Source organism: Orcinus orca, chromosome 12 (assembly GCF_937001465.1).
Source record: "Orcinus orca chromosome 12, mOrcOrc1.1, whole genome shotgun sequence".
Lineage (NCBI taxonomy): Eukaryota > Metazoa > Chordata > Mammalia > Artiodactyla > Delphinidae > Orcinus > Orcinus orca.
In genome coordinates this window covers 81,390,581-81,413,975 of record NC_064570.1, presented here as the reverse complement: position 1 = coordinate 81,413,975, position 23,395 = coordinate 81,390,581, and the positions used below count along the sequence as shown (strand labels likewise).

Genomic DNA, 23,395 nt, shown 5'->3' with positions numbered 1-23,395 from the left:
GTGCTCTACAGCAGGACCTTGCTGTTTGTGCATCCTGTGGATACTAGCTTACATCCGCTCACCCCAAACTCCCAGGCCCTCCCTCCCCCACCCCCTCCCCCTTGGCAACCGCAAGTCTGTTCTCTAGTCTGTGAGTCTGTTTTCTGCTTCATAAATAAGTTCCCTTGTGTCCTGTTTTAGATTCCACGTGTAAGGGACACCGCATGGTGTCTGTCTCTCTCTGTCTGACTTCCTTCGCTGAGTATGATCACCTCTGTGTCCACCCATGTTGCTGCGAATGTGTGCCTGTTAACCTTTTAGTTGTCAGCTCAGTTCTCTCTTTGCTTGGAGATTTCCACGACGGGGACCAAATCTCCCTTTTTCATGCCCTCATGGCACTATGCTCCTTTCCTTCATAGCATTATTTGTGTCATTATTTGATTATTGTCTGTCCTCTCCACTAGACTGTGAGGTACTTAAGAAGAGAAAGCGTATCTTTTTTACTCGGGGATATGTCTCTAGTGGCTAGCGTATAGTTGATGCTCAAAATAGTTCTGTGGAATGAGTGAATAATGAATGGATGGGTGGAAGAAAGGATGCTCAATATACCTGCTGGTACCTTGGGCACTTTTGGTCTTTCAGGCTACTTTATCTGCCTGGAGCTGATGAAAAGTTGATGACCCTGCTCTTTGATGTGACGTCTACAGAGTCTAAGAAAATGGCCTTGGGTGAATTAGGGTCAGGGAAAGAATGGAAACAAAGAGGCCCATGTGAGTGCGAGGGGCTGATGAACCGAATCACGGGAGACATTTTTAAAAAGAAATGAAGTGCATAGGTCATTCATTGGACATTTCCTTTCCCTGGAATGGATCAAAGGTGACTCTGAGGTCTGAAGTTGGGTGACTGGGCTCATGGAGACACCAGTTCAGAGGCAGGGAGGCGGAAGGCAGGGCCCGAATTTGAAGACATGGATTTCTGCACGCAGTCAGGCTCTCCCAGGGAACGTGCCCAGTGGGCACTTGGAGATGTAGAATGCAGCTGGTGGGAGAGGCCTGAAGCCCACGGAGGGTCCCCTCTTCCGAGAAGCCAGCCAGGGCCGCTGGGTTGCAGAGTCTGGGGGGTCTGGGTTGGGCGAGGGGGTAGGGCAGCTCGCCCACACCTGCACCTGGGGTGGCGGGGAACAGGGAGATGCCCGAGAGGCAGCACCATGGAGAGAAAGAAAGGTTGTTTGGGCGTCTAACGAGCCGAGCAAACAGTCAGAGGAGCTCCCAGTGCAAAGTGGCCAGGCCGAGATGTAAATTCTGGGTGGGAGCTGATTGGCTGGAAGCTAGGGCTCCAGAGGAGATGGAAGGTGTGAAGAGGGTGATGGAAAAGAGACCCTGGAAAATTCTCTGAGCCCCTCAGGAGTGGCTTTCAAGGTCTGTAGCTCTGGCCATGAGCCAGGGTAGGACCTTTGTGCTAGTTCCTCAGAGTAGAAGTGCTGAGAGCAGAGTTTCAAGGAAGGAGAGGGGGAAATTCTCAGCACAGAATCAAGAATAATGGGAACAAATGAAACCAAATTATGCTCTGTATGGTATAAAGTCCCCCAATACCCTTTTTCCAATAGTCTTTCTATTGAGATATAATTTATGTATAATAAAATGTAGAGCTCTTAGGGATATAGTTGAATGAGTGTTGACAACACCTGTGTATATAACTACCTACACCACCACCCTGATTAAGATACAAAACATTTACATCACCCCAGAGACTCCCACCTGTGCACCCCACCCCTGCTCCCTCCCCAGACCACTATGGTTCTGATTTCTATTGCCCTATATTCATTTTGTATACATATATACATGTATCTTTTCTCTGCCATACACCAAGTGGTCTTTCCTCTCTTTGTGGGTGTCTATGTTGTGTTTATGTATTGCCGTGTGTGTGCGTGTGCATGTGCGTGTGTGTGTGTGTTCCTCTGGCCTCAGTACACTTGGCCTCTCTTTAACTCTCATCGTTGCTGGATCTAACTTTGTTCTACTGGTTTCCATCCTGGGGGGTGGGTAGGGGAGTGTGTTGCACAGCTTATGAAGAGAGCAGGGCCTTAATGCCAGAAAGGACTGGAACACACATGCCAGTTATGCTACTTAATAGCTAGGCAACTTTCAACAAAGTACTCAACATCTCTGAGCCCCATTTTCTGGGCTGGTCGGTGAGAATTCCATTCTTCCTTCTAGGTGCATGGTAGGCTTGCACTGTTGGTCCCCCTGGGATTAGGAGGGGTCACGCGCTTGCACTGGCCAGTGAGTTGAGAGTGGAAGCAGACATGTCATTCCTGGGGAGAAGCCTGTAAGACAGTTGCCGTCTTGCCTTTTCCCTGAAAGATGACAGAGTCGTCTGGTCCCTGAGTGAGGAGCACAGTTCCCGCCAACCCGAGTCACACGTGGCATCACCATGTTGTTTGCAGTCATTAGGATTTGGGGGTTATTTATTGCTCGGCGTGAATTCGCCCATCCTGGCTGATGCTTCCCAGTACGCATAGTGAGATGGTAGGATTTACCGCCACGGTTGGTGTGGGGATTATCAGTGCCCAGTGGCTCTTACTACTCTCATCCCGTCCTCACGGCTCATAGCAGACCCTCCACCCGCACCTCACACGCGGCTCCCTCTCGCCCATGGTGCTCCAGCCAGATTCACTTCCCCACCCTGCCACTTTCCCTCTTTTACTGTGGAACACTGGCTCCATGGTGTTCAGACTCTCTAGATTGTTCCGCATTTTTTTGCTCCAACTGGAAACAGAATTTTAGAGCTGAAAGGGACCTCCCCTCTCTAAGAATCTGCAGAAACAAACCTTCACCTCACTCCCCAGCCACCAAGCATCCACAGACACCGTGACGTCCTAGACGCCATCAGTACCAGTTCTGTTCCTCCCTGAGAGCTGTCATAGACACTGTCTTCTCCGGCTGTCAGCGTCCATCTCCTAAGGACGCCTGATCACCTCTGGCCCCAAGGAGCCTGTGGTCACTCGGCTGCCCCCACACTCAGCTCGGACACCTCACTTCCTGCACCCTCCACGGTTCATGCTAGCACTGCTTCCTACCCATGAACCTACATCTTCTTCTCCTTTCTTTTCCCTTCTAACCATCTCCATCCCTACCTCAACAGTTTGTTGAAACACCAGGCAGTCACAGCCCCCTGGGGAGCCTCAGCAGACCACTTGTCTTCTCTTGTTCCTGGCTAACGGCCAGTTATGCAGGAAAACAGTGAACGGTACAGACCTGCGACTCCATGCTGTGTGTGTTGCCTGAAACTGAAATAAGTGACTTTTTCGGAGCAGCTGGCATTCGTGTGCACCCTTACTTCTCAGAAACCCCTCCTCCCATGGCCTCTGGTTCTCCTCCTGGCCGCACTTCACCTCTCTCTTCAACGGTTCACCGTTCTCTGTCCACTCATTTAGCTGGCCATCCCCAGCGTTTTGTCCTTGGGACTCTTTTTTTAAAAAATAAAATTATTATTATTTTTAAATTTATTTTTGGCTGTGTTGGGTCTTCGTTGCTGCACACGGGCTTTCTCCAGTTGCAGCGAGCGGGGGCTACTCTTTGTTGCAGTGCGCAGGCTTCTCATTGCGGTGGCTTCTCTTGTTGCAGAGCACGGGCTCTAGGCGTGCGGGCTTCAGTAGTTGTGGCACGTGGGCTCAGTAGTTGTGGCTCACGGGCTCCAGAGTGCAGGCTCAGTAGTTGTGGCGCACAGGCTTACTTACTCCGCGGCATGTGGGATCTTCCTGGAGTAGGGATCGAACCTGTGTCCCCTGCATTGGCAGGTAGATTCTTTTTTCTTTTTTTTAAATAAATTTTATTTATTTATTTATTTATTTATTTTTGGCTGCATTGGGTCTTCGTTGCTGCGCGCGGGCTTTCTCTAGTTGCGGCGAGCGGGAGCCACTCTTCGTTGTGGTGCACAGGCTTCTCATTGCAGTGGCTTCCCCTGTTGAGGAGCACGGGCTCTAGGCGTGCGGGCTTCAGTAGTTGTGGCACACGGGCTCAGTAGTTGTGGCTCACGGGCTCCAGAGTGCAGGCTCAGCAGTTGTGGCACATGGGCTTAGTTGCTCCGCGGCATGTGGGATCCTCCTGGGCCAGGGCTCGAACCCACGTCCCCTGCATTGGCAGGCGGACTCTCAACCACTGCGCCACCAGGGAAGCCCTGGCAGGTAGATTCTTAAACACTGCGCCACAAGGGAAGTCCCGGGACTCTTTTGTCTACACTCTTTCTCCCAAGGAATCTCATCTACCCTACGGCTCCTACTACCATTTAAGTACAGATGACACCCAATGACCAGCGCCAGCTTCTCTTTAGACAGAGCTCTAGAAGTAGCTATGCGGAGTCCCATTAGACCTAGGGACACCTTAAACTGAACACAGCCTCAAGCAAATAACTTTTCTCCTCCGACCCCAAATCTGTGCCGTCCCTTCTATTTTGAGCTGGCTTAACGGCACTACCGTGTACCTGTCTCCCGACTTAGAAACCTCAGTGTTTTTCTCACCTGCTTCCTCTCGACCCCTACAAACAGGTGCCAAATCTTGATGCTTCTAATTTTAAAGCAACATTTTATTCTGTCTCTCCCAAACTCTACGCTACTGGCTTAAAATAGGCTCAGCATATCTTCTTTGGACTGTTTTTGCAACCCGGTCTGTAATCTGTTGTCCTGATAACATTTTCCCCCATCCACGTTCTCTAGCTTGCCACTGTCGTTACAGAAAACAAAGCTAGTCAGGCCTCAGTGTAAATGCTTCTGGAGGCTCTGTAAGCCCAGAGGGAAAAATTCCAACTATGTTGTTTGGCTACAAAGCTCTTAACCTCCTGGCCCATCTTCACCTTGATTCCTTTCGTGCATTCACATGCTAGGTTCCTGTCCCTCCCAGGCCCACTGCTTCCAGCACAGACGGTGCACTTTCCATATATATTTTGTTTCGAACTGTCCCCTTTCCTCCTCTCTACGCCTATTCACTTGAAAACTTCCTGTATCTGTTAAAACCAAGTTTAAGCATCACGTACTTGGCGAAGCCTTCCCCAATTCTTCCAATTCCTCCACTGCTGTTCTGCTCCTTTGGCTCCCAGGGCACTTTAGATTTGCTGCAGACTACAATGTGCCTCTTCATTCTTCTATTCACATGTTTGTCTCTCACCCTAGATAGACTGTAAGCATCTGATGGTCAGAGAACTGCATAAAAGTTGTTTAATAAATGTTGATATGTGAACGCAAAGTTGTTTTTGGTACCAGTCTCTTCTTCTCTTTTCTGTTCTTCTTACTACATCTGTAAAAGGCAATCAACCTGAAGTTAGATTTTTCATGCCTCTGGGCTCACCGGCTAGAGCAGGGCTGTTCAATCATATAGCCACCAGCCACATGTGGCCACTGAACCCCTGAAGTACAGCTAGTCCAAGCTGAAAGGAGCTGTAAGTGTAGAATACACACTGGATTTTGAAGACAATATGAAAAAGAGAATGTAAAAATATCTCACTAATAATTTTTTAAATTACTCACATGTTGAAATGATAGTATTTTGGATACACTGGAATAAATAAAATGTACTATTAAAGTTAATGTCACCTGTTCCTCTATCTTTAAAGTGGCTACTAGAATATTTGAAAGTACATATGTGGCATGCATCATATTTCTATTAGACATTTCTGTACCCCTTCAATCCATCATGTAGATCATTTCTTGGTGGTAAGCCTGTCTTTTTTTTCTTCTTTCTTTTCTGAATCCTTGCAGTGGGGGAATTTTCTGGGGGAAAAGACACTAAAAAATAATGTTTGTTAACTGGTTACTGCTGGACTGACTTTCCCAAAACACCCTCCCCTTTTCCTCCATGCTACTCTCCTAGTAGAAGAATCTATAGGTTTTCTATTGTGAGGCCAGATTGCTTTGTCTGGTGTGGTAAGCCTCCTTCAATCCTGCTGCACTTGACTTAGCCGGCCTCATCTCTCACTTATCCTAAGTAGCACCCTGTCCTCGCATCTGTTTTCCAAGCTACTTGAAGTCTTCGTGTTTCTGCGTCTGCTGGTCTTGCACAGAATCTCCCTCCCTGGCCCCCTTCTAAATCAAGCCAGCCTTCAAGACATGGCTCCTAACTTCCACCTCCCACATGAGTGTTTTTCTGTTTATTGGCACTCACCTTGATGTCCTCCTAGTTACTATTTGTTAGAGCCATGCAGTTTAAGCTGTAATTTGTTCATTTACTCGGCATCCGCACTGCCATCACCATTCAATGTAATTCCACATACATTTTTCTGTGCCAGAAATGGGGCTAGGTGAGCACTGGGGCGGGGTGGGGGGAGGTGGTGTCACCTTTCTGCAGGGCCTGGGCTAGGAATTGGCCCTATAACGCACAGATTCCTGCCCAGGGCCTTTCTTAGCGTCTGCCCCACCACAGGCAAGACCCATGTTTATTCTGATTCCATAAGCCCCATGTTAAAAATTGCTAATAAGCCACAACACGCCAAAACATTCACCCTCCCTCACCCAGGGTTCATATCCCACGGGCCTGAACTGGGCAGCTATGGGCTCCAATCAAGAGTGTCTTCTTTCCCTAGTGTTCTTCTTCTTGCACTAAAGGTCACTGTTGATCCAGCTTCTCCTTAAAGCGACACGGCCCAGGACCCTTGGTTCCACGGCCACGCTCCCTCCCCTCCTTGTGGGAGGAAGGCCTTACTGCTTTGGGTCTGAACCTCAGCTCCTGCAAGCAGCAGCTCGTAACCTGGCCACGTGCCCTCACTCCTCCGGGCCTCACGGTCCTCCTCTGCACCACGAGGAAAACACTATCAAGAGGGCTGTTAAAAGGATTAGACGACTTAACAGTTCGCGGTGTGGGACTCGAGGGACATTGTTCCAGCTAATGGTTAAGAACTCTCCAGACAATAGGGGCTTCTTAGACAATGGGTAAATTTCCAGGATGTCCGGCCCCCTTCCGAGAAGGAGGGAAATAAACAAAATGTAAAAAAGGTATCTGTCAAAGAACCAATCAGGAAGCCTGGGACAGGTTCCCTCTCTGGTCCGAACAGAAGCTAAGAACCTATCATTAAAAATCACAATTGAATCCACACTTTGCATAACAGGAAATTGAGACCTATAAAAATGCATGTTCACGCCCTAGGTGGGTTCCTTCTTCGGCCTCCTGCGTGAGGACCAAGGAACCCCGGTGCACCGGCCTTCAACGGCTTCCGACTCTTGTTGTTTCCTGGGCGAGTCGAAACTCCTAGGAGACCGCGAAGGTCTAACGTTTGGGGGCTCGTCCGGGATTCCACTCGCCCCGGACCACGAGAACATCGGGAGTTGGAGGTACCAGGTAAGCTCGAGCTTGATTGTCTGTTTGTCCCCTGTTCTTTGTGGGCTATTATCGGAGGAAAGCCGTAAGAATCGGCTTATTATGGAATCTGTATCGGACCTCTGGCTAGGCAGACGTGCTAATAGCCGGCGTCCATGAGCCCTAGGGGACGCCCTGGCGGCTCATCTGGAAGGAGAGGCAAACTCTGTCTCCCCTTCACTCGGTTTCGGCAGTTCCCTTTGTGATAACTGCCATCTGAAGAGGTTTCGGTTTTTGAAGCGAGCTTGCGGCGGCCCATATGTATATGTGTTTCTTGGAGTTTTAACTGTTTCTGTATTGTGGTCTATTCTTCTTCTTTGATGGACGACAATGGGACAAACTATGACGACTCCTTTTTCCCTTACCCTAAGCCATTGGACCGAAGTTCGGGCCAGAGCCCATAATTTTTCGGTAGAGGTAAAGAAAGGAAAGTGGCAGACTTTGTGTGCCTCTGAATGGCCAACATTTCAGATAGGATGGCCCCCTGAAGGATCCTTTTTATTAGACAAGATTAGGCTGCTGAAGTCTAAGATATTCAATATAGGACCCCACGGACATCCAGACCAAGTACCATATGTCTTGGTCTGGGAAGATTTAATTCTCTCCCCACCTCCGTGGGTCCGGCCCTTTGTTTCCTCAACAGGTACGTCCGCGCACACATCAGCAGCGTCGGAGATATTAGCCCTAAAGAAAAACCCCAACACGGAGAAGCTACCCGACGCCCCGGATCCACCGAAGGCGATTTATCCTGACCTGCAGTCCGATTTGCTTCTTTTGGATTCCCCACCCCCTTATCCTCCGGCCCCAAATCCCCTACCACCTAGAGGACCCCCAGCTCCACTGCCCTCGGCACCAAGGGGACCATCCATGATGAAAGAAGACAGGGGTCCCTCAGCGGGCACTAGGAGCCGGAGGGCTATCTCCCCGGACTCCACTGCCCTACCTCTTAGAAAATATGGCCCCCCCGATGGCCAAGGGAATAGACCTCTCCAATATTGGCCCTTTTCCTCTGCAGATCTTTATAATTGGAAAATGCATAACCCAACTTTTTCCGAAAATCCACAGGCCCTTACCGCTTTAATAGAATCTCTTGTTTTCTCCTACCAGCCCACATGGGATGATTGTCAGCAGCTGCTTCAGACTCTCCTAACGACTGAGGAGAGACAACGGGTTCTTTTGGAAGCCAGAAAAAATGTATTAGGCGCCAGTGGGCAACCTACCCAGCTGCCTAACGAGATTGATGCTGGTTTCCCACTCGTCAGGCCAAACTGGGATTTCAATGCCCCGGAAGGTAGGGAGCGCCTGAAAATGTATCGCCAGGCTCTGGTGGCGGGTCTCCATGGAGCGGCCAGACGGCCCACTAATTTGGCTAAGGTAAGGGAAGTAACTCAGGGGCCCCAGGAATCGCCAACTGTGTTCCTGGAACGTTTAATGGAAGCCTTTAGACGCTTTACCCCTTATGATCCAACTTCGGAGGAACATAGGGCTACTGTAGCAATGGCTTTCATTGATCAAGCGGCCCCTGATATTAGGAAGAAATTACAGAGGCTAGATGGCTTGCAGGGATTTTCGGTTCAGGAGTTAGTAAAAGAGGCAGATAAAGTATATAACAAAAGAGAAACAGAAAGAGAAGGAAGAAAGAAAGCAGAAAGAGCAGGAAGCCCGTGAAAGAAGATGAGATAAGAGACAAGAGAGGAATTTAAGTAAGATACTGGCCACTGTAGTCAGAGGAGGAAATATAGGGGATAGAAATAGGCAGGAAGGGCGAACGGCAGACAGAAGGCGACCATTAGACAAGGACCAATGTGCCTACTGTAAAGAGAAAGGACATTGGGCGAGAGAATGCCCTAAGAAAAAGAATGGAGGAAGGCCAACCAGAAACAAAATCTTAACATTGGAAGAAGACGACTAGGAAAATCAGGGCTCGAACCCTCTCCCCGAGCCCCGGGTAACTCTTAAAGTGGAGGGGGAACCTGTTCAATTTTTGGTAGATACCGGAGCCCAGCACTCCGTCCTTCTCCACTCAAAAGGTCCTATCTCAGCTAAAAGGTCATGGGTACAAGGAGCCACTGGGAATAAACAATATTCATGGACCACACGAAGGACAGTAGATCTTGGGATTGGACGAGTAACCCATTCATTTTTGATTATTCCGGAATGCCCCTATCCTTTGCTGGGAAGAGACTTGCTCTCCAAAGTGGGGGCTCAAATTCACTTCCAACCAGAAGGTCCCACCATAACTGACAGTAAGGGAAGATTACTCCAAATATTGACTATGAGATTGGAAGATAAATATAAATTATATGAAAAACCTTCATCTCTACGGGTTAATGTCACAGATTGGGTAACTCGGTTCCCGCAAGCCTGGACAGAAACCGCTGGTATGGGGATGGCTAAAAATCGGCCCCCAGTACTAGTGGAACTCAAGGCAACTGCCACCCCAATAACGGTTCGTCAATACCCCATAAGTAAGGAAGCCAAAGACGGCATCCGTCCTCACATACAGAGGTTGCTGGAATTGGGCATTCTGGTAAGATGTCAATCCGCGTGGAATACCCCTCTTTTGCCAGTTAAGAAACCGGGAACTAATGATTACCGACCAGTGCCAGACCTGCGTGAGGTAAATAAACGAGTGGCGGACCTCCACCCCACAGTACCAAATCCTTATAATCTCTTAAGCACTCTTCCGCCCCAACATACATGGTATACTGTTTTGGACCTTAAAGATGCTTTTTTCTGTCTAAGACTTTCTCCCCTCAGCCAGCCCTACTTTGCCTTCGAATGGAAGGACCCAGCATCAGGAATATCTGGCCAACTGACATGGACTCGTTTACCTCAGGGATTTAAGAACTCCCCTACCATCTTCGATGAAGCTCTTCATCAGGACTTAGCGTTATATAGAGAATCAAATCCACAGGTAACGCTACTTCAATATGTTGATGACATCTTATTAGCTGCTGAAACCCAGGAAGATTGTATCAAGGGAACTGAAAAACTGTTAACAGAGCTCGGAACCCTGGGATATAGAGCTTCAGCCAAGAAAGCACAAATATGCCAACAACAGGTCAGTTACCTGGGGTACCTGTTAAAAGGGGGGCAAAGATGGCTCACGGAGAGCAGAAAGGATACGGTAACCCAAATTCCGGCTCCCAAAAACGCCAGGCAGGTTAGAGAATTTTTGGGGACGGCCGGATTCTGTAGACTATGGATTCCAGGGTTTGCCGAGCTGGCAGCCCCATTGTACCCCCTAACCAAAAACAGCACTCCTTTCGTTTGGGGCAAAAAGGAACAACGGGCTTTTGACCAAATCAAACGAGCTTTACTTTCAGCTCCAGCCCTAGGACTGCCAGATGTAACCAAACCTTTTCATTTATATGTGGCCGAAAATAAGGGCATAGCAAAAGGAGTATTGACTCAGAAATTGGGTCCCTGGAATCGCCCAGTTGCTTATTTGTCAAAAAAATTGGACCCTGTGGCATCAGGATGGCCCACCTGTTTAAAGATAATCGCTGCAGTAGCCGTTCTGGTCAAAGATGCTGACAAACTAACTTTAGGACAAAATCTAACGATAACAGCTCCTCATGCCCTGGAGAATGTAATCCGTCAACCACCGGATAGGTGGCTAACTAATGCCAGGATGACCCATTACCAAGCCCTGTTGCTAAACTCAGATCGCATCAAGTTTGCTCCAGCCACAGGACTCAATCCAGCTACCTTGCTACCTGATCCCGATTTAGAAGGCTCCACCATCATCCATGATTGTCAGGAAGTGTTGGCTGCAGCACACGGTAGTAGACCAGATCTGACGGACCTACCCCTTCCTGATGCTGATTTTACTTGGTTTACTGATGGGAGCAGTTTCCTGGAAGGAGGTAAGCGTCGGGCTGGGGCAGCCGTGGTAGACGGAAAACAAGTCATTTGGGCAGCTGCGCTACCACAAGGGACCTCAGCCCAACGAGCTGAATTAATTGCCATGACAAGGGCATTGGAGATGGCAGAGAATAAAAAGGTAAACATCTACACGGACAGTAGATATGCATTTGCTACCGCTCATATCCACGGTGCCATCTACCAACAGAGAGGGTTGCTAACCTCAAGTGGCAGAGAAATTAAAAACAAAGACGAAATTGTGGCTCTATTGGTTGCACTTATGCTTCCCACTAAAGTTAGCATCATTCACTGCCCTGGACACCAGAAAGACAATACCCCAATAACTAGGGGTAATAACATGGCTGACAAGGTGGCCCGAGAAATGGCATCGGGAAAAGTCATTTTAGGACTGTCAGATAAAGTTCCTGAAAAACCAGACAGCGACAAAGAAATCATCCCGACCACAACCAAAGGAACTTTGTCCCCTCAGCAAGCAGAATCCATGTTACAACAGATTCATAGATGGACACATCTGGGGACTAAAAAAATGATATCCCTGTTACATAAAACCGGGTACGGAACCCCTGGATTGACAAAATTAGCTGAACAAATTGTACAGGAATGTGTTCCATGTCAACAGGTAAATACAAGGGAAAACTTGAAACTGGAAAAAGGCTCAGGGGAGACCGCCCCGGAACTTACTGGGAGGTGGACTTTACCAAAGTATGTCCTGGAAGGTACGGTAATAAATACCTCCTAGTTTTTATAGATACTTTTTCAGGATGGATAGAAGCCTTCCCAACGAAGAAAGAAACAGCTGCTGTGGTAGCCAAGAAGATCCTAGAAGAAATTTTTCCTCGATTTGGGGTGCCAAAGGTAATAGGGTCCGACAACGGTCCAGCCTTCGTCGCCCAGGTAAGTCAGGATGTGGCCAGATATTTGGGGACTGATTGGAAATTGCATTGTGCATATAGACCCCAGAGTTCAGGTCAGGTAGAAAAAATGAATAGAACTCTAAAAGAGACCCTAACCAAATTGTCCTTGGAGACTGGCGGTACAGATTGGACGGTGCTCCTTCCTTTAGCCCTGTTCCGGGTTAGGAATACACCTTCCCGGTACCATCTTACTCCTTTTGAGGTGCTATATGGGGCCCCACCTCCCCTTCTCACCTTAGGAGAAGAAATAAAACCAGACTGTCAAAATAACACTGACTTGTATGCTAGGCTATTGGGACTCCAACTGGTCCAAAAGGAGATATGGTCCCAACTCGCCGAGGCCTACCAACCGGGAACACCGGGAGAAACTCATCCTTTCCAAGTCGGAGACTCCGTATACGTCCGTCGGCATCGAACCCAGACGTTGGAACCTCGATGGAAAGGACCATACACCGTCCTCCTAACCACCCCAACGGCCATAAAAGTGGACGGCATCGCTGCCTGGATCCATGCTTCACACGTGAAAGCTGCACCAGCGGCGGCATCATCAGGATGGCAGGCCCAAAGAACCGACAACCCGCTCAAACTCAAGCTTCTACGAACCTAAGACTTATAATTTTGGTTTTACTGCCTTTACTGACTGTAAGTGATTTTAGCCCTCACCTGCCCCAACGTCTAACTTGGCAGGTAATTTCTCAAACTGGAGATATAACCTGGTCCATTAGCCATACTGCCCCTCCCTGGACCTGGTGGCCAGACCTTTTTCCTGATGTCTGTAAACTGGCCATAGGAGCTCCCTATTGGGATCTAGAGTTATTATGATCAGCATAATGCTCCGTCCCAACTTCTAACTAAAGCTGATTACTCCGGAGAGGGTTGTAAAAACCAGGTCCGAAGAAGTTGGCTCAAAACCCTCTCCTTCTATGTATGCCCCGGGTTCCATCGCCCCCGATCCCTGAATTATAAATGTGGGGGAACTGAAAATTTTTATTGCCAAAACTGGGGATGTGAAACCACAGGAGATACTTATTGGAGACCCACCTCAACTTGGGATTTTATTACAGTAACAGCCAACTATACTCATACTTCTTATAGGGGTCCCCAACCTGTCGCCCCCGAATGTTCAGGATGGTGCCACCCCCTCAAAATTTCCTTTAGTAATCCTGGAAAAAGAGATAAAGAATGGGTAAATGGCCATTCATGGGGCATTAGATTTTACAAGAATGGATATGATTTGGGAATATTGATGACCCTTAAGCTAAAAATTGAGACTCCCGCTCCTGTGTCGATAGGCCCAAACCCTGTACTTGGCCCCCCCCCGTTACCCCCAGCCCCTAAAAATAACGGGACCTCTGGGCTGAAAGAGACAACGATTAAGCCCGGAACCCCCCAGGATAGAATGCTTTCTTTGGTGCAGGCAGCTTTTACGGTCCTTAATGCTACAAACCGGGAGGCTACAAAATCATGTTGGCTCTGTTATGCTGCCCCTCCCCCTTATTATGATGCTATAGGATATAGTTCTAATTATACTAATGTCAGCTCCCCGGACCATTGTCGATGGAAACAGGAAGGGAACAGTAAATTAACTCTGTCTTCGGTTTCTGGAAATGGTACTTGTATAGGAACACCTCCCCAGTCCCATCGACACCTTTGTCATGATTTCAGCCTCCCTTCAGGCTCGGGATATCTTGTACCTCCCCAAGATGGATGATGGGCATGTAACACGGGGCTAACCCCTTGTGTCTCTCTAGAGGTTCTCAGCAATTCAGCTGATTTTTGTGTGCTAGTGCAATTAGTTCCTAGACTTATCTATCATTCAGATTCGTCCTTCTTAGATGAATACGAGGGAAAAACAAGAAGGAAGAGAGAACCTATAACCCTCACGTTGGCCGTCCTCCTAGGACTAGGAATAACTGCTGGGATAGGAACGGGAACCACAGCCCTCATACAACAACCCCAATATTATGCAAGTTTAAGACAGGCTGTAGATATTGACCTTCGAGCATTAGAAAGTTCCATAACTCAACTAAAAGAATCACTCACCTCACTTTCAGAAATGGTGTTGCAGAATAGAAGAGGCCTAAATTTGCTGTTTCTTAAGGAAGGGGGATTATGCGCCGCTCTAAAAGAAGAATGTTGCTTTTATATTGATCATTCAGGAACCATTACCAAAACCATGGATAAACTAAGGGAACGCTTAGATAAAAGGCAAAGGGAGAGAGAAAACGAAAAAGGATGGTTTCAATCATGGTTTGATAAATCCCCCTTGTTTACCACCTTAATCTCTACTCTGTTGGGATCTCTTATTGTTTTATTGTTGATTTTAACTTTTGGACCATGCATTCTAAATCGCTTGATAGCATTTATTAGAGAACGTATCAGTACTGTACAAGTTCTAATGCTAAGACAACAGTACCAAAGTTTACGAACAGAAGATTGAAATTCCATGATTGGAATCAATAGTCACAAGAAAAAGGGGGAAATGTGGGACTCGAGGGACATTGTTCCAGCTAATGGTTAAGAACTCTCCAGACAATAGGGGCTTCTTAGACAATGGGTAAATTTCCAGGATGTCCGGCCCCCTTCCGAGAAGGAGGGAAATAAACAAAATGTAAAAAAGGTATCTGTCAAAGAACCAATCAGGAAGCCTGGGACAGGTTCCCTCTCTGGTCTGAACAGAAGCTAAGAACCTATCATTAAAAATCACAATTGAATCCACACTTTGCATAACAGGAAATTGAGACCTATAAAAATGCATGTTCACGCCCTAGGGGGGTTCCTTCTTCGGCCTCCTGCGTGAGGACCAAGGAACCCCGGTGCACCGGCCTTCAATAAACCTCTTGCGTTTTGCATCGGTTTCCGACTCTTGTTGTTTCCTGGGCGAGTCGAAACTCCTAGGAGACCGCGAAGGTCTAACATTGGCACAGAATGATCATCAATCAACGCTGGCCCTCAATACAGGTCACATCCCCTACAATATAAGAGGCGGTTTTGTCTATTTGATTCCATGCGGGTCTCTAGCTTCTAGGCCGGTGCCTGTTTCCAAAGTGCCCGTGAAGAAACGTTGAATGCATGAAAGAATCCACCCGATCACTTATTATTTCTGCCTTTCCAATGTCGTGCCGCAAGAGCAGAGGCAAGGAAGCACATGGAAAGGTCTTCCTTTAGCGGGTCGGACCCGAGGCCCCCAGCGATAACCGTATCTGCAAAGCGGGGAAGCCCATCGCGGGCAGCGCGCCGCGTCTTCCCGGAACAACGTGGGCGCAGGCCCGGAACGAAAGCACCCGTCTGGCCCGTTTCCCGGGAGGCCCGGCGCATGCGCAGAGCGCCGGCGCCCGTTCCTTCCTTCCGGCGGCGCCGCCCGGAAGCCTCGGCCCCGACTCCTCCCCCTCGCCGGCTCGGCTGTGGGTGCGGAGCCGGCCGGGTGAGGAGGCGGGTTAACGTCGGCGCTGTCGCCGCTGCTGCCGCCCCTCCTCCTGTTCCAGCCGCCGCCGCCGCTTCACGGCCGAGTTCTCGCGGCCTCGGCGGCGCCCGGCGTGTCCAGCTGCGCGGCCCGCACCCGCGTCCGCCCCGCCGCCGCGATGGCGACTCGCTCGTGCCGGGAGAAGGCGCAGAAGCTGAACGAGCAGCACCAGCTCATCCTGTCCAAGCTTCTGAGGGAGGAAGACAACAAGTACTGCGCCGACTGCGAGGCTAAAGGTAGCGCGGCGTGGCCTTCGGGGCGGGGTCGGGGCCCCTCAGCGACGCCCCGGCGACCCGGGCACGGCCGGAGCGGGCGGCCGGGCAGGTGCCTCCGCGGGTGGGGCCGCCGGGCGGGCCGCGTCCTGCGCTCGGGCTGCGGCGCTGGGCGCCCGGGGCAGGGCTGACGGTGCGGTGGTCGGAGCGCACCGAGTACGGCAGCCTGGGCGGGCGATGAGGGTCGGAATTCATCCGTAGTGTGTTCTAGTCTGGCTTTTAGCCGGAACCAGGAGGAATTTCATTATGTGAGTCTCTTGGACGCTGGGCTTCTGTTCCTGAAGCCTTTAATTCGATTCTCTCCGACCACCTAGCTGGGGGGAGTATATATGTGGACACTGGTTTGTATGCCCCTTAAACGTTAAAGGTGCAGTTTCAAGATGCAGAGACGAGAAGAACCTAATTTTAGTTTGTTCAGTTGGAGGGCTTTTGCCTCAGCCTTTGAAATAGAGGCGCTATTTTTAGCCTGTATGTTTTGGCTTTGGAGATGTGATGTATATTTAATGTCTTATAAGTAATCTCACGGGAAAAATGTTTCAGAGTTTTTTAAAAACAAACCTGTCCTACGGCTTGGCAGTAAAATCTTGCTTATATGTAGGTTTGGTTGGTTTGGTGATAGATCGTGGGTTCTCCAGAGCAGCAGTCAGCCTTTGGGAACGTCATTGAAGATTTCTGCACTGTTTGGCCTAGACCTTTCCTGAAGCTTTCCTGTTCTTCCTCGATAGTGTACAAACAAGTCACGTCTCAGTGGGCAGGTAATGTTTGATGAGACAGCCACACAGCATCGGCAGGTTCCTCTACTACAGCTCCTGGGCTACTGGGAGGTCCCGTGGCCAGACTGCAACTGGACCATTTGATGAGCACTTTTCAATATCCTAGTAGGTCGATTGGACCAACCTTATATTTACCTTTCAGGTGATGAGTTGGAAACGCCTGACTATTGCACTAATATTTGTTTACCTGATATTGATTATGTGTGTGGTTTTCGGGGAATACTGTTCGGTACTGAGGCTCAGTTACTCACTTACCACTGCACTAGTAAAACCCTGGAAAATGGGCCTTCGAAAGGCCCGAAAAAGGAAGGAGCTGAGGTTTTATAGTATGCATTTTGAGTAATAAGTAGGATAGTTAGATAGAGATGCTAGTAAGCATTACATCTCTTCATTAAAAGTTGAATAAGTTTCAGCAGTTACTTTCCTTTATGTATAGAAATCATTCAAAAATAATTTTTGTTCGAGTTTCTTTCCGCCAAAAGGTATTTTGTAAAATCAGATTTTAACTAATGCTTCCTAAAATAATTTATAGGTTTAAAAAAAGCCATTATTTACCACATGTTGACATTTCCATTTATTCTTTTTGGGGTGGGAGAAGGAGAATCAGGTACTTCTCAAATTAGGACCAAAACGTTACTTCTTCTGACCGGAGGCATAGGGAGCGTTAGTTTTGCTCACTAGTTGGATTGCCACTGAGGTCAGCAGATATGTATTGAATAGATGTCTTTTTTATTTAGTTTTGTTTGGTCTTCTGTTTGTGGGTTTGTTTGTGTTTGAGAAGTGGAGAAGGTGGGAGAGAAGAGAGTAGTACCAAGTGCTCAAGGATGTGCTGTGAAAGGCGTGACCACCACAGTCATGATTTAGAAAGGTCACCACTTTTTCCTGTTGCTGATAAATCTAGAATAGTTTTAAAATGATCTAAATTATTTCACTGTTTTATCTTGATCCTTCAGGGGAAAACATTACGGTTCAAACTACTTGTTGGTTGAATGAGACTTGATTTCATAGTTGTCATAATTGAAAAAAATGACATGATTGGGCAGTTGCTATGAGTAAATGTATTTTGTAAAGTTTTTGAGTCTTTGGTGTGATCCAGCTCCATTAGGGAGCTCTCTTAGTGGAATTCTTGGCTTATTACATGATTTTGGATCCATTACTATGTATGCCAGGTGACACAGTACATGTAGATAGTGGAATTCTGATTATATGTACTATTGTTGTTTTTTTTTTTTTTGCGGTACGCGGGCCTCTCACCGTTGTGGCCTCTCCCACTGTGGAGCACAGGCTCTGGACGCGCAGGCTCAGCGGCCACGGCTCATGGGCCCAGCTGCTCTGCGGCATGTGGGATCTTCCCGGACCGGGGCACGAACCCACGTCCCCTGCATTGGCAGGCGGACTCTCAACCACTGTGCCACCAGGGAAGCCCATATATGTACTTTTAAAAGACATGCTAAAGGTCTTATTTTACAGCTCAGTTATTGTAAAGCAGTTCCATATTGTATATATGAATTGATGTTCTCCTCACTGCCTAATAAACTATATCAAGCTTTTCATATACTTTGAAGCCACTTCCCAGTTAATTCAATTTTCTTTCTTAAAAAGAATGCTTCCTCCACAGTTCTTTGTACCAGAGCTAAAGTTTAGGGCTAGAGATCGCCCTATTCTGTTGCCTTTTACTAACCAGCAGAAGTCTGTCATTTGGGTTGTGGAATTTTCTTACTGAGTCACCAGTGTGTGCTTTGATAGTATTTGGGAGGTAAGGAAGGAGAAAAGGATGGCATAGGTGCCAGTTTCCTGCTCTTGGTCCTACTCTTAGAAAATCTGTTGAGAGACTGGAGAATAGGACAGGTAGATGGTACTGCCCTTCCTCTCCCTGGCCTCGTTTGGGGCTCCGTGGGAGTTTGAAAGCAGTTCTGTTGCTTGCCGGTTGGTGGCGCTTCACGGAGCCGTGAGGATTTGGAGCCAGACCCTTGCCGACTTAAAAGTTTACTTTTCAGCGTTTAAAGTTTCGTTTGTGGTTAATGCTAGCTTTGATTCTGAGCACTTACGGGTTGGCATGAAAATGTGTCTAAGTTTTGGGGGGTCAGAAGCAGAAGGTGTTTGAACCCTAGAGACTGCCTGGTGTGGAGAGGTTAAGCTCTTGGCCCAGATCACCCACTCATTTCTTCACTCCAGACATCTTGACTTGAGGACACACTGCTGCGCGCTGTATTGGATTAGAGGACTGAACATGTTCCTAAGACCTGAAGGAGCTTGTTTAGTAGGGGCTGCATTTTTGCGCATGAATAATTCCAAACCAGTGTGCCCAGTCTTAGAATAGTGGTTGTGAGGAGTGCCGCCCTTGCCACTTTGGGCTGCTCTTCTCCTTGCACCCTGACTTTTGTGCCTTGGTTGTCTTCACAACTCCTAGAATGCTGTGTCAGGGCCTTTGCACATGATGTTTCTTCTGCCTAGGAAGCTCTCTAACAAGTTTTTACCTGGTCAGTTTACCTATCTTCCAGTTTCTGCTTAAGTGTCTCTTTAAGGGAAAGGATTCTCCTTGATCTTCCCAGGTTAGGCGAGGCTTCCGCTTATACATGTGAGACGCACCCTGAGTCCTTTATTACACTTACCACAATTGTAATTAAACATTATTTGGGTAGTTATTGGGAAATGAGGGATTGGGTTGTAGCTTAAGAGGGAAGAGACCTCGTCTGTCTTGTTTTGCCTTGTAGGCCCAGCCCTTGGCACAGTGGGTGACATATAGTAGTTCATGCGACTCAGCAAATATCATTTGAAAGAGTGGATGTGAATGAGCACGGAGCTGAGGGCAGGCGGCAGGTGTGCGGACGTGAGCGCACATTTGGGCATGAAGACCAACCCGTTGGGAAAGACTCCCAGAAGCAGTCTCCTTTGATCTGGCTCTGAACGTGGGTGGGACTTCATCTACCAGGTGGAGAAGGAATTAAAGGGCACAGTCAGGTATATAAAACCACATGAGAGGTTTCCGTACAACCCTTTTTTAGGTAAAGTGTTTTTAAGTATGCTCAGCTTTGGTGGTGGCAGGTCAGAGGAAGAGCTGGAGTGGTGAGAGTTGGCTGGCAAGTCACCTGGTTGTAACAGTGGTCCCAGCAAGAGTGTAAGAGGACCTGAACTCTCTTAATGTGAATGTACCGTAAGTCAGACCATAGGGCAGGAAACAGAACCACCGTAGCTGTCATATAATTTCTATTAAGAGGCCGCTCACGGCATCGTTGAAAGGGCTGGAGGAACAAAAGTCAGGGAGCCACTACTGGACTTCTGGTTTCAAGGGCACACGCTGTTGCCCCTGCCACCACTGCCGTGCTGCTTCTCCCCCCGAACTGATCGGAGAACCAGGACTGAGGCTGCTGCAGCCAGTATCTGTTAGATGTTTTTGTCGGTTGCCCTGACTGTAGAAAGATGGCCTCTGCTGCGCTGTGCCTTCCACGTGCAGACCACTGGCCGACCTCATTGATATCCAGTCCCTTGCCTTCAAGGGAGCCTTTTAGCTTTCTAGCCTCTTCACAAATTAGAAACGTGAAATGGAGATTGTGAGGCCCAGTCCTAGAGTCCACTGTGGGTAGCTGAGGACGGGGAACATTTTTCATTAAGTGTTTGATACTTAAGAGTTCTTATATAAACCTATTTTAAAGCAATTCTCGGGCTTCCCTGGTGGCGCAGTGGTTGAGAGTCTGCCTGCCGATGCAGGGGACACGGGTTCGTGCCCCGGTCCGGGAAGATCCCACATGCCGCGGAGCGGCTGGGCCCGTGAGCCATAGCCGCTGAGCCTGTGCGTCCGGAGGCTGTGCTCCGCAACGGGAGAGGCCACGACAGTGAGAGGCCCGCGTACCGCAAAAAAAAAAAAAAAAAAAAAGTAATTCTTATTAAAAAGTAAAGTTCACCTTGAGGTGTTTATGATGATGTTGATGCTTGTAGGATAAATTCATGTAAACAGAAGTCTGTGATTATAATTCATCTAAAGAGACCTGCCAATCTAAAAGTTCCCCCAGAATGCTAAACTTCAGCCTTACGGGTCTGTTCGTTTAATTTTGTGGATCCCGAGGTTTTCCTTGATGATGTGCAGAGTTCTGGTGTTGGAGCTGCGATGGAAACCACGGGTCTCTCTGACTCATCAGTTTATAACTTTGGCTGCATGTGGTCCCCTGCTTTTCTCCTCCCAATACTACTTCTTTGTCTTTTTTAAAGATTAAAATGTTCTTTCACTACTTGATTTCAGTAATTAAGTAAATTTACATCTCCTTAATTCTTGCTGTACAAGATACGTATATTGCCCTTACTGACCTGTACAGACTTGAACCCATGCTTTCTATAAGGCAAAGTCAGATATTTGATATTGTAATTATACATTGACACATTATAAACTCAAGCCTTTTCCTCCTGCTGCTACTGCTAGTGTTTTCCCTGGATAGGATCAACTCATTTTTCTCTCCATTTCTCAATAGGAGAAGATCAAAGAAACTTGGAGGCCATTTTGTTTAATTTGTAGTTATTATTGAAAGTGTTGCCTGCCTTACATTCTGACCACTTTAAAGAGTTGATTTAACAGACTTAAATTTTGTTGGTAAGTCAGTATTTTCTGGTCACTGCAAAGATTAAGCATCATGTCAGGTACTGTCACGCGTGCTAAAAAGTTTTGCATGTGGCACACAAAGTAGGGATCTCACTAGATATGAAACAATGATCAGTTAAATACGAATCTATTTGTAGATTATAGGTTCATTAAAAATTTAATATGGGGAGAACTCACTGTGACTTGGAGAAGGTAAAACTGTAAGGTTGGAAGTTCAAATAAAAACAAATAATATTACATACATACAAATAAATTATATAGTGCTTCCTTCTTGCCAGGTACTGGTGTGATATATCTTACACGTATTAATTAACATGTATAATAAATCCTCAAAACAATCTTTTGAGGTAGGTAATATTATTCTGTCTTACAAGTGAGGAAACTGAGGCACACAGAACTTAAGTAACTTTCCCAAGGTCATACAGCTCGGAAGTGGTAGAGCCAGGAAGTTTTTTTTTTTTTTGGCTGCACCGTGTAGCATGTGGGGTCTTAGTTCCCCGAACAAGGATCAAACCCGTGCCCCCTGCAGTGGAAGCGTGGAGTCCTAATCATTGGACTGCCAGGGAAGTCCCAGGAATTTTTTCATTAAAATTTTTTTGGTGGCTACCATGTATTTCAAGCACTTTTCTAGGAGCTGGGAATGAATCAAAGAGCAGGTAGATGAGGTCCATTTTAAAGGATCTGTTGGTCTGTTGGAAGCAGGACTGATTGCAAGGCTGGCATCGGGCCGGGGGGTGGGGGGGGTTGGATTTGGGAAGGGTCTCACCACCCTAAGTGATAAGCCAGTCACTGTGGCTAAACTCTTCATACAAATAGTGTGGTTTATGCTGAACACCTGCCTTCCTTTTGGGAGTCTGGAAATGGCATGTGTGGTAGGCAAGCCCCTGGGCAAAATCCCTCAGCATGGAGTCTCTAGTGAGCTTCCCTGGTTGGTGACACTTCACACCTGTTGTGAGAACTCATTGCTGAGAAGCATATTCAGTGCAGCTCCACTGGAAGGGGACACCTGCACGTCTGTGCCCGATTTCTCCGCGACTTCGCTCCTTGTACCTTTTCCTTTTGCCAGCATGCTTGGTGGCCTTCTGCTGTAATAAATCACAGCCATGAATACAACTGTACGTAGAGTCTTGTGAGTCCTCTTAGTGAATTACCAAACCTGAGGGTGGTCTTGGGAACCTCCCAACATAGTTGATAGTGTGTATTTTCCTCCAGTATGTTAAGAGACCATGTCGGCGTCTCAGCTTATCTCAGTTTGGTCTAGAGCCCAGCCTGGGGGTGCAGCCCAGAGGAGCAGGTGTGAGCGTTAGGGGAAATTCCGACTTTACTGGGATGAGATAAAGGTGGGAATCTGGACTGTAGAGTCAAGATTTTGAACCCAGGAGATCTAGCTCCAGAGTGTATGTTGTTAACTGCATGTTCCCTGCTTGAAAGAAAACATATGCTTTTGCAGTTGAAATTCTTGATAGAAGAGGTTATTTTGGGGAAGAGATTACCACCTTCAAGCTGACTTAAGGTATTTCTCAGAGAGATTATTGCCAAATGTATGCAAATGTGGACAGTGTTTAGTAAAGCCAGGTGTGAGTCTTAACAAGCTTTGCCTCTAACTTGCTTGGTGAACCTGTCCTTGTTAAGCCTTACTGCAAAGATTTATTTCATCTCCCTCATGGTCTGTGTTATTTCCTGAATTCCCTACCTGTGGTCACTTCTATGTCAGTATTTACTATTATTGTTAATTTAAAAAAATTATATTATTGAGGGTGTATAATTATTATTGAGGGCATGAAATAGTTTGGGGTCTTATTGAACTTTGGATCATGATCAAACCTTTATACTGTTTAAAAACTTTTCACCGATGACTTAGGTCTTGCTGAGCAAATTTACTTGGTTATTAGTTTTAATTATTTCAAGGCATATCATGTAACTAACAGGAATATTCCTCACTGGTTGAGAGGTCCTGTTGTGTGGAACGTTTTCATTTTAATGCTTTCTTGGAGTAGAGTAAAATCAAAGAAATACCCCCTCTTCCAGTCAATTACTAAAGCCAAGACATGCTTTCATTCATCATTTTAAAGAAAAAACCTATAGGTATATTACATTTTCAATTACTTGTGTACATTTATCAATGTCAGTATTTTTTGCCTAAGGTGTTAGGTGGAGTTTTGTTAACTC

At 47.4% G+C, this 23,395-nt stretch overlaps 2 protein-coding genes across 5 annotated transcripts in view; both read left to right on the top strand.

Annotated features, from left to right (window-relative positions):
- Window positions 1-7,635: 7,635 nt before the first annotated feature.
- Window positions 7,636-14,959, top strand: LOC125960667 (uncharacterized). The gene is given in 3 exon segments (XM_049695395.1): window positions 7,636-8,947; window positions 8,949-11,848; window positions 11,851-14,959. Coding segments are annotated over 3 exon segments (5,079 nt in total). The 5' UTR covers window positions 7,636-7,652; the 3' UTR covers window positions 12,735-14,959.
- A 539-nt stretch (window positions 14,960-15,498) lies between these two features.
- SMAP1 (small ArfGAP 1) overlaps window positions 15,499-23,395 on the top strand; it is a 143,547-nt gene continuing 135,650 nt past the window's right edge. Inside the window, exon 1 of one of the 4 annotated variants that reach the window (XM_033428694.1) lies at window positions 15,499-15,826. In XM_033428694.1, the coding sequence (XP_033284585.1) occupies window positions 15,709-15,826 (118 nt within the window). In that variant the 5' untranslated portion in view covers window positions 15,499-15,708. Of the gene's footprint in view, window positions 15,827-19,444; window positions 19,597-23,395 lie in introns of those variants that run through there. The other 3 variants (XM_033428696.2, XM_004270125.4, XM_049695437.1) reach the window with 3 other exon arrangements.